General features: G+C 34.4%; 1 protein-coding gene across 3 annotated transcripts in view; it reads right to left on the bottom strand.

Moving 5' to 3' along the window:
* Window positions 1-6383: 6383 nt before the first annotated feature.
* The window catches only part of LOC125671289 (protein O-linked-mannose beta-1,2-N-acetylglucosaminyltransferase 1-like), a 33371-nt gene continuing 20179 nt past the window's right edge, over window positions 6384-19575 (bottom strand). For 2 of the 3 annotated variants that reach the window (XM_056163969.1, XM_056163970.1), the window contains 6 exons: window positions 18524-18632; window positions 17773-17844; window positions 15046-15087; window positions 14505-14572; window positions 11990-12108; window positions 6384-10902 (listed from right to left, as the gene is read on the bottom strand). In XM_056163969.1, the coding sequence (XP_056019944.1) occupies window positions 12042-12108; window positions 14505-14572; window positions 15046-15087; window positions 17773-17844; window positions 18524-18632 (358 nt within the window). In that variant the 3' untranslated portion in view covers window positions 6384-10902; window positions 11990-12041. Of the gene's footprint in view, window positions 10903-11989; window positions 12109-14504; window positions 14573-15045; window positions 15088-17772; window positions 18304-18523; window positions 18633-19575 lie in introns of those variants that run through there. The other variant, XM_056163971.1, reaches the window with a different exon arrangement.

Here is a 19575-nt window from a genome sequence, read left to right as displayed (position 1 = left end):
TTGGCCCTTATGCCCCTTCGTTTGTCTGGGGAAATGATCCCTTCTGTCTGCTCTCTCTCTCTCTCTCTCTCTCTCTCTCTCTCTCTCTCTGACAATCTATTTTAAACATTTGTATTATGTATGTAACATTTTAAAGTAAAAACAATGACCCCATTACTGATCAAAATTTAACGTTAATCACTTTTCAACGACCTTTTTTTATCAAAATTTAACGTTAAAATTTTATCGGGGTCAACTTTTAATGTTATGAAATGACCCCTGGGGTTGTTTTTCAACGGGGTCACTATTTAATGTTACAACGGCCTTTTTGGAAGAGACATGAAATCGTACTAAGCTATGACCACTCATTCCATTCATAGAATGAAACTCAATGATATTTGTATGCAAGGCAATATTCTTAGTACAATGTTACTAAATTATGAATACACCTACTAGTAATTATTGATAATTCGATCCAGATTTTGATGAATAATTGAATATTTATTTTGATATAGTCACCACCATTTTCCAGGTGAAGTGAAGGTACTCTATCAGTTCCAGACTAAAGAGCATTACACTTCAGAGTTACACGACAATATTTGTTGTTCATGAAACGGATTATACTTGAATTTAAACTTTTAACGATTGTATAATATCCGGTATATGATTGAATAACCCGTACCAAATCACATGGTAAGGGTCCTAGCCACAGGAAAGTATTATGACGTACAAAAGCGAATCCAGAAAACATTCGAACCGGGAGGGAGCAGGGATGGGGGCGGATACTGCGAAGTTGGCACCTTTTCTCGCACTCCATAAAGGGGGGTGGGGGGTTGCGGACCCAAAGCGATGCAAATGATCTTTTTGCTTGGTTGTAATGGTTAATCAACAAGGGTGTTTCAATCTACATGTACGTAGACCCCCTCCCCTAAATCCACCACTGACCTGGTGCTGCGATATTCACACAGACCCCCCTCCCCTAAATCCGCCACTGACCTTGTGCTGCGATATTCACAGATTGTCACTAGGGGAGATAAACCGACCCTACAGTGATGGCAATCGAAACTCCTCGAATGTCTCGCGCACTCGACATAGATCTCGGATGTAATACGGTGGCATCCATGAGCGAATTTGATGCATTGACAATTGGCAATGCATCAAATTCACTCATGGATGCCACCGTATTACATCCGAGATCTATGTCGAGTGCGCGAGACATTCGAGGAGTTCCGTTGCAGTGATGGCAGTCATTTAGACTTTAAGAATAGCAATAACGCTTTCTGCTATTTTTCTACATTGCCTTTCTAGTCATGAAAAATGGAAGAAATTTTTAAATGAAAAATCTTAGGAATTATTTTTTTTTACCTCGTGTTTTCAAAAAATAAAATGTTTAAATATGGAAGACAATTCTATCATATAGACAGTGAAAAAGGCGGTTGGTTCGGACTTTGAAATTGTATTGATACTATTTATACTTCTAAGCAAGAGTTCAGTTTTTGGCTTCATTGGGTTTGTGTGGACAGATAATCATGATTGCAAAGTACGAAAATGTATTGCCGAAAATAAACAGTAAGAATACATGTACTTGCTTGAAAGACCAGAATCTTCTACAGAAAATTCTAAAACGATATCCGATTCCCTTTCTGTTTCGCTAAATTCATCAATATTAAAGTTCTACCATATGAAGCTCAGCAGAGTTGTAATAGATATTTTCAACATTTGATTTGTCACTTAGTAAGTTTTACTTTTAAAAAAATCATCCTACACAGTACCGGTAAGAGAAGGTTAGTGTCAATTATCTTAGTCGTCTGTGAGAGAGTCGTACAATGGGCGAGAGTCGTACAATGAGCGAGAGTTGTGCAATGGGCGAGAGTCATGCAATGGGCGACAGTCTTACAATGGACGAAAGTCGTACAATGGGTGAGAGCCATGCAATGGGCGATTCACGGATGAAAATGAGACATATATGTATTTTTAGATTTACATTTTGTTCTCTAATGTTCAAGGATCAATAATTAGTTTGGCCCTTGCGCACGCATCTTCGCTAGCCAAAGGTTGTCGGTCCACTTCGCTTCCCATAAATGGAACACTGTCCACTTATCTATAGAGAATAGGTGGCAGATGTTTTACTTCGTAAGTGGACGTATATGTTCAATTCTTTAAACGAAATAATATGCCACCTAGCTCAACAAAACGGACACAGACACCAAGCTTCGACGACGATTTTACAAATTGATAAATGTAGGTATTGAAAATATACTTTACAAAATTCTTAAAACTTTTACACTCGATCAGGAGCGAACAGCGTTGACTGTAGTACATGTATGGTGAATACTATACATACATACATAACTGAAAAGAAACGTTGTTGTGAATGTTAAATATAAATGCAGCATTTTAAATTTGTGAATGTTTATGTATTATTATTGGCACGTTTCCCGTATTTCTGTAACACCCAGTCTGGGGATGTGTTCATACGAACTTACATTTTTTTTTTGTTGTTGTTGTTGTTGTTGTTGTAATCTTGACAATGTAGAGTGGATCTTCATGCGCTCTGACACGTGCCGACACCGATGCACAGACCAGTGGTTAGTTCTGCAGCTTCCATGTACCTATATCAAACGAGTTATTGGGGGTAATTTATAAATATAAATATATATATATATATATATATATATATATATATATATATATATATATCACTAACTTCCTCCTTAAATATAATCCAGAATTTACTAGCGTTGTGACTTGCCAATTTACTTTTTATATTTCATTTTACCTTTCTTTTACCTTTGTAAATTGTGTTTAGCTGCACCCATAAGTTTTTCGTTGTTTTAATTTCTATTCAAAATGAAGAGAGCACAACCCCCCGGGCGGTTTGGGAACAAAAGATTAATTATGCGATTTAGTTTCTTGCCTAGTGTATATTGCATTTAATTCTGGACTGACATGAGTGCAAAATCACTACAAAACATTCATTATTTCATCTAAAAAATCAAAGTCTTAATGAAAACGGTAAACCGGAGTCAAGGATTGGAAATCGATTAGTTGAGCTACCAATTTCGATGATCGATTTAGACTCCTTAAGTGATAACTATGTATTTATTTCAATGTTACATTTAAATACCGATGGGCTGTACTTCCCAAAGTTGTATTAATTGAATAAACTTGTAATACAATTCACTCACAATGGATTATCATCGGAAAACACTACACAAAATATCCAAACATACAAAACTGACAGTCACTGACTGTGGGAATATACAGTTTTATAGATTGACTTCCGGACTTACAGTCTTTTGTCGCAATTAACTGAAGTAAAGAGAATTTTTAAATACGAAGACCCATCAATAGTATCTAATACCATAGGTCTGTCTCACCGCCATGATGTGTCAATAAAATCACGGAGAGAATTTTCAAAAATATATGATTATTTTCACAGTAATGATTTCTTTTATGGATATCAAACCGGATTCTTAACAGGGCATTCTACTCTTCATCAATTATAGAAACATACCATAATATCGTCCAAAGTATTGACGAAGGAAAATCATGTTTGACCTTTGATAGAGTATGGCATACTGGTCTCATTTTTAAATTACAAGCTCATGGTGTATCTGGCAATTATTTACAATGGTTTAAAATTTATTCATGTCACAGATCACAAAAGTAATATATAATACACTTCTTTCGCCAAAACGTGATATATTTGTTGGTGTTCTCTAGGGTTCTATCTTAGAACCTTTACTATTTTTGAATTATGCTAATGATTTTGCTGTAAATATGCGATCAATGTGTAAACTATTTTCTGATGACAACTAACTTCAGCAATCTTCATATAATACGCTAGTTATTGAATATAAGCTTTATCATGATTTATTAATATTAGAACCATGGTCAAATATGTAGATACTCAAACTTAATCCATACAAGGCTAAAGTTGTTTATTTTTTTATAAAGACAACCCTGTTCTACCAAAACTATTTTTCAAGGTAACAGGCTGGGGTATGTTCTAGTCCATCGTCATTTAGGCTTATTATTGTCACACAACCTCAGTTGGTCTGTGAATGTTCCATAGTAAACGAAGCTTATAAAAAATAGAGCTGTTAAAAACGCTAATGTTCAAAATTGGTAGAAAACACATCTCAAAATTGTATATAGCATTTATTAAACCTACTCATGAATATGCCTTAAAATCATTTTCACTTCATTATCCATAAAGGCTTTAAATTTAAATATTTTGGTAAAGGTATTCAGTTTAACTGCATTAAGTCCATGAATTAGGGAGATTTTTAGAGAAATAATCAATTTCCTCTATATAAGCTACAACGTCCACCCATTCACCAGTTCCACTGACTAAGGGGCCAGGAACCAGTTCCCCTTACTAAGGGGCCAGGAACCAGTTCCACTGACTAAGGAGCCAGGAACCAGTTCCCCTGACTATGGGGCCAGGAACCAGTTCCACTAAGGGGCCAGGAATCAGTTCCACTGACAAAGGGGCCAGGAACCATTTCCACTAAGGAGCCAGGAATCAGTTCCACTGACTAAGGGGCCAGGAATTTCCCAATATTGGTGGAGGCAACCTTGCTCATCATAACAGATCAGAAAAGTACACATCCTACTCGACCCCCGTTAGATTTTTTTCCTGACTCATACTACCAGTAGACAAGTTCTATATTCTCCTGACTTGTACTACCAGTAGACAAGTTCTATATTCTCCTGACTTGTACTACCAGTAGACAAGTTCTATATTCTCCTGACTCATACTAACAGTACACAAGTTCTATATTCTCCTGACTCATACTAACAGTACACAAGTTCTATATTCTCCTGACTCATACTAACAGTAGACAAGTTCTATATTCTCCTGACTCATACTAACAGTAGACAAGTTCTATATTCTCCTGACTCGTACTAACAGTACACAAGTTCTATATTCTCCTGACTCATACTAACAGTAGACAAGTTCTATATTCTCCTGACTTGTACTACCAGTACACAAGTTCTATATTCTCCTGACTCATACTACCAGTAGACAAGTTCTATTTTGTCCTGACTCATACTACCAGTAGACAAGTTCTATATTCTCCTGACTCATACTACCAGTAGACAAGTTCGATATTCTCCTGACTCATACTACCAGTAGACAAGTTCTATATTCTCCTGACTCATACTACCAGTAGACAAGTTCTATATTCTTCCGACTCATACTACCAGTAGACAAGTTCTATATTCTCCTGACTCATACTACCAGTAGACAGGTTCTATATTCTCCTGACTCCTACTAACAGTAGACAAGTTCTTTTTGGTATTAACACAACCGACTTGGCAAAACTGCAGCGGATACAGAATATGGCAGCACGAATCATCACTCGTACCAAGAGAAGTGATCACATAACTCCAGTGCTGATTTCTTTACATAATTGGCTTCCTATTGACAGGCGCAGCCAATACATAATTATCCTCTACGCATATAAGGTGATCCATAAGATGGCACCAAAATACTTGGGAGGAGGTGATCACTGTTTACCAACCAAATCGCTCCCAAAGATCTGAAAATTCACTGACATTAGTTAGAGCTAGATGTCGAACCTCCACATATGGAAACAGGCGCTTGGATGTGGCAGCAGCTACACTCTGGAACTCTGCCTGATACCCTCCGCCGTTGTCAGAATGTGAACACTTTTAAAAAACATTTCAAAACACATCTTTTTAGACTTGCATATTATTAGTATTATAGGTAGTTAAATCTTTATGGTTTCTTTACCATCATTTTAACATGACTTTTTCAAGTGTATAATTGTATATTTATTTCAACTATCATTTGATTGTACGGTGTGGAACTTTTTTCATGAACATCCTGTCTCATACTAACACTATACAAAATATATATGGAAGAAAGTGTCCTTACTCATTTAATCCTATTTATTTGTTTCTTACCTCCCTTTGAGAATTCCCCCCTGATATTGAAATATAACCAGCTGTGTGTTAAGTACCACAAATTTTAGATCCGTGATTTACACTCAGGGCCGTAGCAGTGACAGTTCATTAATAAGCCAACACCTGTCACGACACAGGATCTTTGTTTATAAAGTGTAACTAGAAAGAAGAAAATGCAACGGACCAGATTGGGATTCGAAACCGGTCCCTCTGAATCTCTAGTTAGGTGCTCTAGTAACTGAGACATCTGGCCACTGGCGATCGAACCTGGCCAACTGCTGCAAAGGTAATGTCTGATAAGATCCATGACTTTTACTTCTAATAGGAGCTTAGCAAAGATATGGTCACCAGATAAAAATCTTAGGTACAACGCAGGGATCACAAACGGAACCTCGGTATCCCTATTACAAAGTCAAAGTAACCACTCAACGAACACTCATATCAATAACAGAAAACAAGTAACATAAACTCAAAACAGTTTATTAGAAAACGTCTAATTTATAAGTACTAGTACTCAGTAATCAATATAATAAGAACAGACACTGACTAGTTTGTAAACAAACTTTCAATGGAAATAAAGAGAACGTTAAACTTTTTGGAGCACCTGTTACTTAAGTATGAACAAGAAATAACGGTTCAAGGCAAATGAAACACTACACTGCCTGTGAAGGCACTTGGGCTGTAAACACTCAAAAAAAATAAAAAATAGTTGACTTTTGTATAAACATTTAACATATAGTGTTTGTAATTAAAAAAAAAAATACCTTAAAGCATTTCGACATAAATCCAGATCCGATCAGGAAACACTGATGGATCACCTGTACACAGGTGTAAAATATTTCTCATCATCTTGACATTTCTGATCATTTTATTTCATTCCAAGTCTGCAACAATCTTGCTTCGCTTGAATGAATATTGCAAATCAATGTCTGATTTTTTTGTACTGTGTAACAGTACCAGTGTTTGATTGTACATACATGGAATGCCATTTCAAACATGATATCAAATAGTTTTCAAAATGAGTAAGTAAACTAATAACATTAGTAAATTAAGGGGAAAATTATTGCACCAAAATAGTATGTTTGAGCACTGTATTTGTATCCATGGTAATTATTACTTTTTGTGAGCAATGCAACAGAAATCTCAACAACGAAAAATTGGATCCATAAATAAAGACACAAAAGTGAAAGTAGATTCTTATCCAAAAAATATTTACAATGATAAATATTAAAATCATATGGAGAGAGAGAGAGAGAGAGAGAGAGAGAGAGAGAGAGAGAGAGAGAGCAATAAGAAAGGCAAAAAAAGGAAAGAAAATTGTTGGCACTCAAAATTTATGAAACTGAAACAAATCTTTATACATAAATATTTGATAATTAAAGTTCAGTGTGTACAAATGCTTGAAGTTAAATACCTAGAAAGGCACAAGATTGTTCTTTCTTTCTCTTTTTTCCCCCTTAAATTAGTATAGACTGCAAATAAGGATGTATAGCCATATCTTATTGTCAGAATCCCGACAAATACAAAAATGACATTTCATTTTTTTTGCATTTCTACACTTGTTTTGTAAAATGCACCAAATGAAATGCGAAACCGAAAACAGACCTTTTTTGGTTTTAGAAACAAAGAGTAGATTAACGACTTGAATTTTTAAAGATTTGTTCAGTCATATTGTTTGATTGGCTCAATCTTGTTTGGTGACATGTTTGAACACAATTTTCTGCTTGAAAAAAAAAATACAAAAATAAACATTTTTCATGAAAATGTAATAAATATACAGTATAGACATCTAATATAAAATTCTTCCTATTTCATATCAAGCAATCCTTTCTTCCATTTATGTACTAATAAATTAAAAAAAAAAATTTATATACAACTTTTAAGGCCAGTATGTTCCAATAAGGTTAACTCCTTCTAAAATTCAGACCTGCTCTAAACAATTGTTTGAACAGACAATATACCAAGCTAAGTGTAGCTGTGGATCTGTAGCTCTCTGACAAAATAGTGGGGTAGCCCCATTGAGCTACAGGATCTGCAGCTACACTTAATGTAACACTATACAGAACAGGAGAGCAGGTCCGAGGTAAATACATATTGGATTCTCACAGCTCAGTTCATCTTTCTACACATCACCCATAGGAACACTCACTGAGAAACTGTCGTTAAATCTAAAATATTCGTAAATTAGAACTGACCAATCAGAGAGTTTGCCCATGCCCAGAAAGTATGACAAAAGAGGCAAGTCTCCAAAGCTGTAAGCGTAAAAAAAAAAAAAATAAGGACATTAATCAAACTGCCATTAATTTTTGTTCCTTATGAAGGTGGAACCATTGTTTATCACCATCTCTGAATTATTCAAATCCTGTGGAGGATTTACAAAATCACCAATCAAATGATTTGTGCATATTTGTAATCAATAATGTTTTCTCGATGAGTTTACCACTAATGACAAGTAGAAAGACGAAATTAACCGCGATATCCTGCGTAGTGTTAGTCTGAGAATGTAAAACCTCAAACTGGGTGCATTATATCATAATCCAGTCTGGTACAATATACATTAACAACATTATAAAAGTGAATTCTTTTTTTTTTAAATGCTGAGAAAAATATAGCATTGCATAGATTTACTCACAACCTTTGTGCAAACAGAAGACATAAAACATAAGCGGGTGTAAAATACATAATCACAGCTGGCATTCAGGCTGGACACGTGTAAAATACATAATCAAAGCTGGCATTCAGGCTGGACACATGTAAAATACAGGCACAAAATCAAACCTGGCATTCAGGCAAGCATTGAACTTACATCAAAGAGCAAAACAAAAGTAATACCTAAGCACTGACTAGATTATAACAACAGTTTTGGCAAAGATTTCAAGGTTTGGAAAAACTCACTCAAGAACCATAACTATGTATAAATACATTAAGGTAAAATAAAATTTGTTAATCTTTCACAACAATCATAATCAAGATGCAAAATCACAAATTCACCATAATATACAATTGAACTCCAGTGTCTCGAACACCGATATCTTGAATACCATGGATACTTAAAGGACACATCTCGTGTTTTCAAAGTATACAGAATTATATGCATTTTGTCTTCCTTATGCTTATAGAAATTAATTGTAATAGTTCGTTCGCTGAAGTATTGCGATAATTAGCCACAATACGGACTTAAATCTAAGCCCCGATTTCAAAAAGCCTAGTTAATTAGATAGGTAGTCACGTGGTACAGTGACGTCATATGCGACCTTCGTCCATCAACTTGTTGTAAAAGTAGTGTTAGATATTTTTAAAAACTCGGGTTTTAGGGGCCTAATAAATTTACCATGGATAACATTTATTTCGATGTTGACAAATTTCTCGAGTCTTATATCTTTTAGCCACCAGTGCATACAAATAGCGACCCAAATTTAGCGAGAAAAGCGAGTATGAAATCTGCATAAATTTGCGAGTAAATAATGTTTACATCGGATCACTGTCTAAACACAATTTGGTAATGCCATGTCTGTAAACAACTGTAATTAGCGGTGTTGCTTTTCTAAAATAAACAGTGCAACTATTATTAAATTTATTTTTGGAGAAGTTGGATAGGCCTAAATTATGATACGATTACATGTATGTATCATTGAAAACTAGGCCTACTGTCACGGGCGCATTTCGAAAAAGAAAAAATAATAATAATGATCAAACTTATTATGAAAATCACAATACTTTTAAATTATTTTATTAAAGCAATTTTATTAGGCCTAATCATTATTTTTTGTTATCAACACGTTGTTACTTAGGAAGTGGGAGCGCAGCGTGCTGTTGTTGTAAACACATAGCGTTCCTTAAAAATAATGTAAGCATTATAATTCAATTCAAAGTTGGGAAATATTATATTTTATTATTTATAATTGAAAGTTCAATTATCTTTTATCTTTAAATTTCTTTTTTAAAACTACCAGTTGGTAGACACTGCTAGCAAAGTTCTGCCTATATGTTGTTACAAGGTGAAGGTCAGTTGGTGCGAGTGTGTATTGAATTCGAGAGCAGAACGGAAAGCATATGCCGTAGGCCTATATGTAACAGTGCGTAGCTTCGATGGAACCATTTTCTCGCAGTTTATCTACGTATTTGTCCAAGTGCTTGTTTGAAAAAGTACAGGGACAAATTTTACTGGGGGGTTTTATGGCAAAGTCGTTGTGCCGACGAAAAATATTCACGTCTTGTCTCTCATAACTTCCTTCGAAAATTGAAAAAAACACAGTCCAAATCTTCTCTACTGACAGCAAGTACACCCTTAAACGGCACAAAACACCCTAATGCAGTGTTATTTACAAACTGTTAATGTGATAATTGTTTGTTTGTCAATTAAATCTAATCTGTTTATGAAATGACTATCAACTGTTTTCAAATCTTCTCGCTCGAGGTCGCATATGACGTCACAGATAATGGCGCGTAAAATATCGAAGAAAATATGCATATCGCAAGAAATGAATTTCATCGCTTTCAAACTCGAAAACTACGCAAACTGTTTCATTTAAAACACATGTAAAGTAGTTTTAGGCATGAAATGAATTAATTTTGCTGAAAAAATTAAAAAGTTTAAAAACATGCGATGTGTCCTTTAAAAGTGATTCGGAAGTCCCAACCACTTATTCTTAAAGTATTTTATTCTCGATATCTCAAATCCTCGAATATCTCTCAGTTTTTTTCTCGGTCCCATCGAGTTTGAGATAATAAGGTTTGACTGTATATATCATATCTTTGTGTATTAAATTTTGTTATCTGATAAGAAAAGGAAGGGGGATCTCAATGTAATTATTTTGATTAGAATGCACAAAAACAAACAATTTTAATTCAAAACATATAAAAAGAAAATGTAATACTTATGATATTGGCATCATTATATCAGGTCCTAATCCTTTACAGTAGTCCGTTTCCTATGTAACACATCATTATATCAGGTCCTAATCCTTTACAGTAGTCCATTTCCTATGTAACACATCATTATATAACAAACGAATCAACTGATATACAAATCATGTTTTGAACAATTAATTCACGTAACTCAAATGAATAAATTCATCCGCGAGATGCAGCAGTAAAACTACCACTTTGTTATGACAAGTAATGGAGAGACATGGAATTTCCTCCTACGCTTGAAAACATTAATCTTAACAAAAACGTTGAAGCATTCGGAATCATTCCCTGTGCGTATAATATGTAATATCTCTAACAAGTACATTACTAAACAACCAGCTGTTTAAAGCTTTCCAGAATGAAGCATCATCGATAACCACCAGTAAATTGTTCATTCCTCTACACGCTAACCTGGTATAAATATTGAAGGTTGCTAGGGAGGACAGTAAACCGAGGCTAGAGATGATGCAACATTGTGCTACATGTCGTAGTGTGGAAACTGACACTCACTCTGCAGAGAACAGACTTTCCATATCACACAGGACAATGGGTTCCCATCCACACCTTCAGCCCATGGGGATTGATAAAAAAGGAGTACTGGCAGTTTTGCCTATTTTTCTCCAGCAATGTTTCATTTATAAAACTTTAAATGTTAAGACCCCCCCCCCCCACCCCCCTGCCACCCCCCCCCCCCCCACCACCCCTTCCTCCCAACAAAGAATGTACCATCTGCCCATTGGGAATTTTATTTAGAACCATGCAAGAAATTATAAAAATGATAAGATACCATATAAGAAGAATTTTAGCAAGACACAAAATGACAGATTTTCCCATAAAAATGGGTATACACTGTATATATATTTAGTGAGAGCTAATCAAGCAAGATAACTATGCGATACAGAATAAATTGTTAGCGATATTCAATTTTAGCGATCTCAACACTCTCACTAATAATGCCAAAATTAAATCCTTGCTAAAAATTCTGCTTATACAAGTTAAATTTCAAATGAATAACAAATTCCTGAGCTTCCACATCTGCAGCAATGAGTGGTCTCAGTCCACACAACATACCAGCACAGGGTGTTTTTCTACATAGATTTTCTGTTTGATAGACAGACATCTTATTCAGTATTACAGATTAGAGCTTGTTACGTTATACCGGTATGGGGAGTTGTTTGTAGACTGTGTCCAACCTCCATGTTGTGTGTATTCTAGTTTTTTGGTTTCTCCGATAGCTTTTGAAGGACAAATGGAGACACACTGTCAGGCTTATGGCTACTGCAAGAAACATACACCTATATATATAGACAAATATCTGATACACGTACACCTATATATAGACAAATATCTGATACACATACACCTATATATAGACAAATATCTGATACACGTACCTATATATAGACAAATATCTGATACACGTACCTATATATAGACAAATATCTGATACACGTACCTATATATAGACAAATATCTGATACACGTACACCTATATATAGACAAATATCTGATACACATACACCTATATATAGACAAATATCTGATACACGTACACCTATATATAGACAAATATCTGATACACATACACCTATATATAGACAAATATCTGATACACGTACCTATATATAGACAAATATCTGATACACGTACCTATATATAGACAAATATCTGATACACGTACCTATACATGTATATAGACAAATATCTGATACACATACACCTATATATAGACAAATATCTGATACACATACACCTATATATAGACAAATATCTGATACACGTACCTATATATAGACAAATATCTGATACACGTACCTATATATAGACAAATATCTGATACACGTACACCTATATATAGACAAATATCTGATACACGTGCCTATATATATAGATAAATATCTGATACACATACCTATATATAGACAAATATTTGATACATGTACCTATATATAGACAAATATCTGATACACGTACCTATATATAGACAAATATCTGATACACATACACCTATATATAGATAAATATCTGATACACGTGCCTATATATATAGATAAATATCTGATACACATACACCTATATATAGACAAATATTTGATACATGTACACTTATATATAGACAAATATCTGATACACATACACCTATATATAGACAAATATCTGATACACGTACCTATATATAGACAAATATCTGATACACGTACCTATACATGTATATAGACAAATATCTGATACACATACACCTATATATAGATAAATATCTGATACACGTACCTATATATAGACAAATATCTGATACACGTACCTATATATAGACAAATATCTGATACACGTACCTATACATGTATATAGACAAATATCTGATACATGTACACCTATATATAGACAAATATCTGATACACATACACCTACAGTGTATATATAGACAAATATCTGATACACGTACCTATACATGTATATAGACAAATATCTGATACACATACACCTATATATAGACAAATATCTGATACACATACACCTATATATAGACAAATATCTGATACACGTACACCTATATATAGACAAATATCTGATACACGTACCTATACATGTATATAGACAAATATCTGATACACATACACCTATATATAGATAAATATCTGATACACGTACCTATATATAGACAAATATCTGATACACGTACACCTATATATACACAAATATCTGATACACGTACCTATACATGTATATAGACAAATATCTGATACATGTACACCTATATATAGACAAATATCTGATACACATACACCTACAGTGTATATATAGACAAATATCTGATACACGTACCTATATATAGACAAATATCTGATACACATACACCTATAAATAGATAAATATCTGATACATGTACACCTATATATAGACAAATATCTGATACACGTACACCTATATATAGACAAATATCTGATACACGTACCTATACATGTATATAGACAAATATCTGATACACATACACCTATATATAGATAAATATCTGATACACGTGCCTATATATATATAGATAAATATCTGATACACGTACACTTATATATAGACAAATATCTGATACATGTACACTTATATATAGACAAATATCTGATACACGTACATTTCTAATTGTTGAAATTACAGTGTTTCTATACAAAAAACTATGAAATGGGTTCTAGAATTGACATTCATTACTAAAGGCACTATGTACGAGAATGTCCATGTAACAGAGCTGGTATTCTGAATCTGACCAAAATGATTTTGATTCAGAATTATGACATCATCAAAATGAAAATTTTCTGCCATCTTTGGTCTTATAAGATTTTTCTCTTTCAGGAAACATCACGTGTAGGCTTGGACAAACAAAACATTTTTAATATAGATTTATTTTCTAGTACATGCAATTTGCAGAAATATTTTGTTTCTACAAAGCAATTCTCAATGTTTTCTGAATGTAAACAAGTATCAGAAACTGACAAAATTTTGTCAATGTTACCTTCTGTCAGAGTAGAGGTGAGGGTGAGTTTACAGCTATCAATATTTAGTTACTATATATATATATAATTGCTGGTTATTTCTATCATAGCATACTTTATAGAATGGATTTCATATGAGAGAGAGAGAGAGAGAGAGAGAGAGAGAGAGAGAGAGAGAGAGAGAGAGAGACTTACTGATAGGGAGAAGCTGGAACTCCCACTAACATGACTGGTGTACCATTCAGGAAAAGTCGCCACATGCTCTGTTGTAAGAATAGACAGGGTTGATATTTGTATGCTATAAATTGAATGTTATTCTAATCTCTGTTGTAAGAATAGACAGGGTTGATATTTGTAGGCTATAAATTGAATGTTATTCTAATCTCTGTTGTAAGAATACACAAGGTTGATATTTGTATGCTATAAAGTATAGATTGAATGTTATTCTAATATTACATGCATTATGATAAACCAGGTCATTATTGAAAAAGATTTTCTTATGGAGAATAACTAGAAAACGATAGATACACTGTACATTAAATTATCCACACAGGCATCTTCGCTAGCCAAGGGTTTACGATCCGCTCCGTAAACCCTTAGCTACCGAAGATGCCTCACAGGCAGTCCTAAGATTATCTACCGGAAATCCGGGTTCATGCATATGGGAATTAACTTGACATTTATATTGGATGTACATAAATGTAAATATAATTTGGATAGCAGTAGATGGTCCTACCTTATGGAATCCACGATCGTCTAGATCCCACAGATGATGACACTGAAACATACGTGTGTTCATAGGTTATCATTTTGTCATATATCCAAATCGTCTGTGTGTAGAAAAAATACTACATTCTTGTATTGTATGAACTTTTGCACTCATGCAATGAAACCTTCCTTTTAAAAGATGGAAAAGCTTCACAGGACGACCTCCTTTTAAAAGCTTTTGTAAGTGTTTCTTTATGCAGTGGGCAATTTTTAGACATCTTGGTGTATCAATGTGGTGACTATTGTTGTCTCATTATCTGACAAGCATAACTACAGGATATTACTGTGTTTCTGGGAGGAAAAAACACCAAATGTACAGGATATTACTGTGTAACTAGAAGGAAATACCACCAGAAGTACAGGATATTACTGTGTAACTAGAAGGAAATACCACCAGATGTACAGTATATTACTGTGTAACTGGGAGGAAATACCACCAAATGTACAATACATTACTGTGTAATTAGAAGGAAATACGACCAGAGGTACAGAATATTACTGTGTAATTAGAAGGAAATACGACCAGAGGTACAGAATATTACTGTGTAACTAGAAGGAAATACCACCAGATGTACAGGATATTACTGTGTAACTAGAAGGAAATACCACCAGATGTACAGGATATTACTGTGTAACTAGAAGGAAATACCACCAGATGTACAGGATATTACTGTGTAACTAGAAGGAAATACCACCAGATGTACAGAATATTACTGTGTAACTAGAAGAAAATACCACCAGATGTACAGAATATTACTGTGTAACTAGAAGGAAATACCACTAGATGTACAGGATATTACTGTGTAACTGGGAGGAAATACCACCAAATGTACAATACATTACTGTGTAATTAGAAGGAAATACCACCAGAGGTACAGGATATTACTGTGTAACTGGGAGGAAATACCACCAAATGTACAGTAAATTACTGTGTAACTAGAAGGAAATACCACCAGAAGTACAGAATATTACTGTGTAACTAGAAGGAAATACCACCAAAAGTACAGGATTAACTGTGTAACTAGAAGGAAATACCACCAGATATACAGAAAATTACTGTGTAACTAGAAGGAAATACCACCAGATGTACAGGATATCACGGTGTAACTAGAAGGAAATACCACCAAAAGTACAGGATATTATGGTGTAACTAGAAAGAAATACCACCAGAAGTACAGGATATTACTGTGTAACTAGAAGGAAATACCACCAGATGTACAGGATATTATGGTGTAACTAGAAAGAAATACCACCAAATGTACAGGATATTACTGTGTAACTAGAAGGAAATACCACCAGATGTACAGGATATTACTGTGTAACTGGGAGGAAATATCTCCCAAATTACAGGATATTACTGTGTAACTAGAAGGAAATACCACCAGAAGTACAGAATATTACTGTGTAACTAGAAGGAAATACCACCAGAAGTACAGGATTAACTGTGTAACTAGAAGGAAATACCACCAGATGTACAGGATATTACAGTGTAACTAGAAGGAAATACCACCAGATATACAGAAAATTACTGTGTAACTAGAAGGAAATACCACCAGAAGTACAGCATATTACTGTGTAACTAGAAGGAAATACCACCAGATGTACAGGACATTACTGTGTAACTAGAAGGAAATACCACCAAATGTACAGGATATTACTGTGTAATTAGAAGGAAATACCACCAGATGTACAGGATAATACTGTGTAACTAGAAAGAAATACCACCAGATGTACAGGATATTACTGTGTAACTAGAAGGAAATACCACCAGAAGTACAGAATATTACTGTGTAACTAGAAGGAAATACCACCAGATGTACAGAATATTACTGTGTAACTAGAAGGAAATACCACCAGAAGTACAGAATATTACTGTGTAACTGGGAGGAAATACCACCAAATGTACAATACATTACTGTGTAATTAGAAGGAAATACCACCAGATGTACAGGATAATACTGTGTAACTAGAAAGAAATACCACCAGATGTACAGAATATTACTGTGTAACTAGAAGGAAATACCACCAGAAGTACAGAATATTACTGTGTAACTAGAAGGAAATACCACCAGAAGTACAGAATATTACTGTGTAACTAGAAGGAAATACCACCAGAAGTACAGGATATTACTGTGTAACTAGAAGGAAATACCACCAGAAGTACAGAATATTACTGTGTAACTAGAAGGAAATACCACCAGAAGTACAGGATTAACTGTGAGGAAATACCACCAACCAGACCAAGACTCTAACCTGAGCGGTCTGATATCTCTAGTCAGGAGCTATTTGGTCACAGGGAATCAAACCTGGGTGACCAACACACTTCCCTCTCTGCTCTGAACATAACTTCTAATCTTTATTACCTGACCGACATTTCACCTGTTAGTTCCAGGGTCTGCTCTATCAAACCAAATATACCAGTACGGGAGAAAATGCAGCAGACTAGACCTGAATTCTAAACTGGGCCCCCTGAATCTCTCAGCTTTCTGGTAGCCAGCAGTCAAACCTGACTGACCACCACAATATTACTAAAAATATTAATAAATTCTAGAGTGTTTTTTGTATGTGACTTAGCATGTGTGACCCACATTTGGTTTGCATGTTTCATGAAATTGACCAAAGATGTTCTAAATTTCTATCATTGATTAGACATTTTGTTCTAGAGTTAGGTTTACTGATAATGTTAATCCTGTACCTTAGCAAGCTGTTTCCAAGTCACAAAGTGTGTCGCATCCTTCATCTCTATGTACATCACATGGACAGTGTCCTGAATAAAACACCTCGTTAAATTAATCAAAAAATCTCATAAACAATATCCAGAATAAACAAGCGTCTCATCAAATTTACTGTTATTAAAGAGTTCAATGTAAACAGTATTACTGGGAATCTAACTAACAAACTTCATCTTTAACAATAAAGAACTATATTCATTAACAGAAAGAATAGGCTAATTCAGTCTGAATTCTGACTGTAACTTAAAACTTTATAAATAACAAAAGTTTTTTTTTTGTATGAATTTAATTCTTGTTAAATAGTTGAATTATACAACACTAATAGAAACAGTTCTAGTAATGAATTACACATTAAAAGACCATTTTCTACAATTTTCTTTCACTACTTCTCACTGAGCTATAAATGGCATCAGAAAGTAAGAGAAATAAGCGGACACCAAGGTAAAATAAAGATTCAATGTCCTTGATAGTCTTCATTGATTCAGAAAAACGACCTGAAAGTGGACATTTCTACAAATATCATATCTACATTTAGGAATCAGTTTGGAAAATTTTGATTCTAACAATAAGACAGATTAGATGTAGCTAGAGAAATACAAGGCTGTAATGCCTGTTGTCTCATGCAGTCCTTTATCACAAGAAATGTTGTAGGTCTATTTCAGTCACATGATCATCGTCGTGTCAAGACGACCTGTTGTTTGTAATAATGCCTACCTTGTTTTCCGGAATGAGACTCTCATCACAAGGATTTTTTGTGTGATCAACAACTTTAGCCGATTTGAGAATTTCTTCAATCATCTCCTCATACTTAGCTGATGTCATTCTGTACAGAGTCATATTTTATACACATAAAAAACATGAAATATACAATGTACTATATAAAAATATAACAACATGTCATATATAATACTGTGGATTCCTTATTCCATGCGAGTACTTGATAAAGCAAAATTTCTTGTAAACGTTAAATTGCATGAACACGAATTCACGTGTCGTCAGTTAATAAAGAGTTCTAACTTGTATTTAAGCAACAGAAAATTAGATGTGGGTAATTTTATTTCACAAGTGATGCCTCTCGTAAATGTAATAATAAATTCCTCGTGTATACTTAAGAATCTAGAGTATACAATACAGCTGTATGTGATAGACGAGTAATATGCTTGTTTATTTGTTTGGCATTTCTTTGAAAAAAATTTCACTCATATTGAGATGTCACCAGCTGTAAGTGAAGTACCACAAATTTAGACATGCATGACCCCCTTACAGTGAGGCTTCTTTACATGCCATACCTGCTGCAACATGGGAACTCCATTTTTACAGTCATATCCGAAAGACTTGTAATACTCACTTCTAATGGCTGAGTGTTTGGCGAAGGAGCAATCACTACCTATCTTTACATCTTAGATTTAATCACAGCATAAGCAAGTCTCAAACTCACAACCTCTCAATCACATAGCAAACTGTGCCACTGTGACCGATAACAAATAATATCTAATGCATGAACTTTCCCACTTTTTCTGTTCCATTCATTTTAAACTGATGATTTTCAAAGTCTACATACATAAACCAGAACAAAAGTATAATTTCAAAAGCACACACAAGGATGTGTGTGTGTGAGGGGGAGGGGTCAGTTTACACACACACACACACACAGTATCAAATATGAAGCATGACAGATTTTAAAACCCTGGACAAAAATATACACAATTCGCTTTTAAAGTAAAACAACTGCAAATTTGCATTACACAAAATGCTATTCCCCAGAA

The sequence above is a fragment of the Ostrea edulis genome, chromosome 4 (assembly GCF_947568905.1).
Source record: "Ostrea edulis chromosome 4, xbOstEdul1.1, whole genome shotgun sequence".
NCBI classification, from domain to species: Eukaryota; Metazoa; Mollusca; class Bivalvia; order Ostreida; family Ostreidae; genus Ostrea; species Ostrea edulis.
Note: the sequence above shows the minus strand (reverse complement) of the source record. Positions and strands in the feature narration are given on the sequence as shown.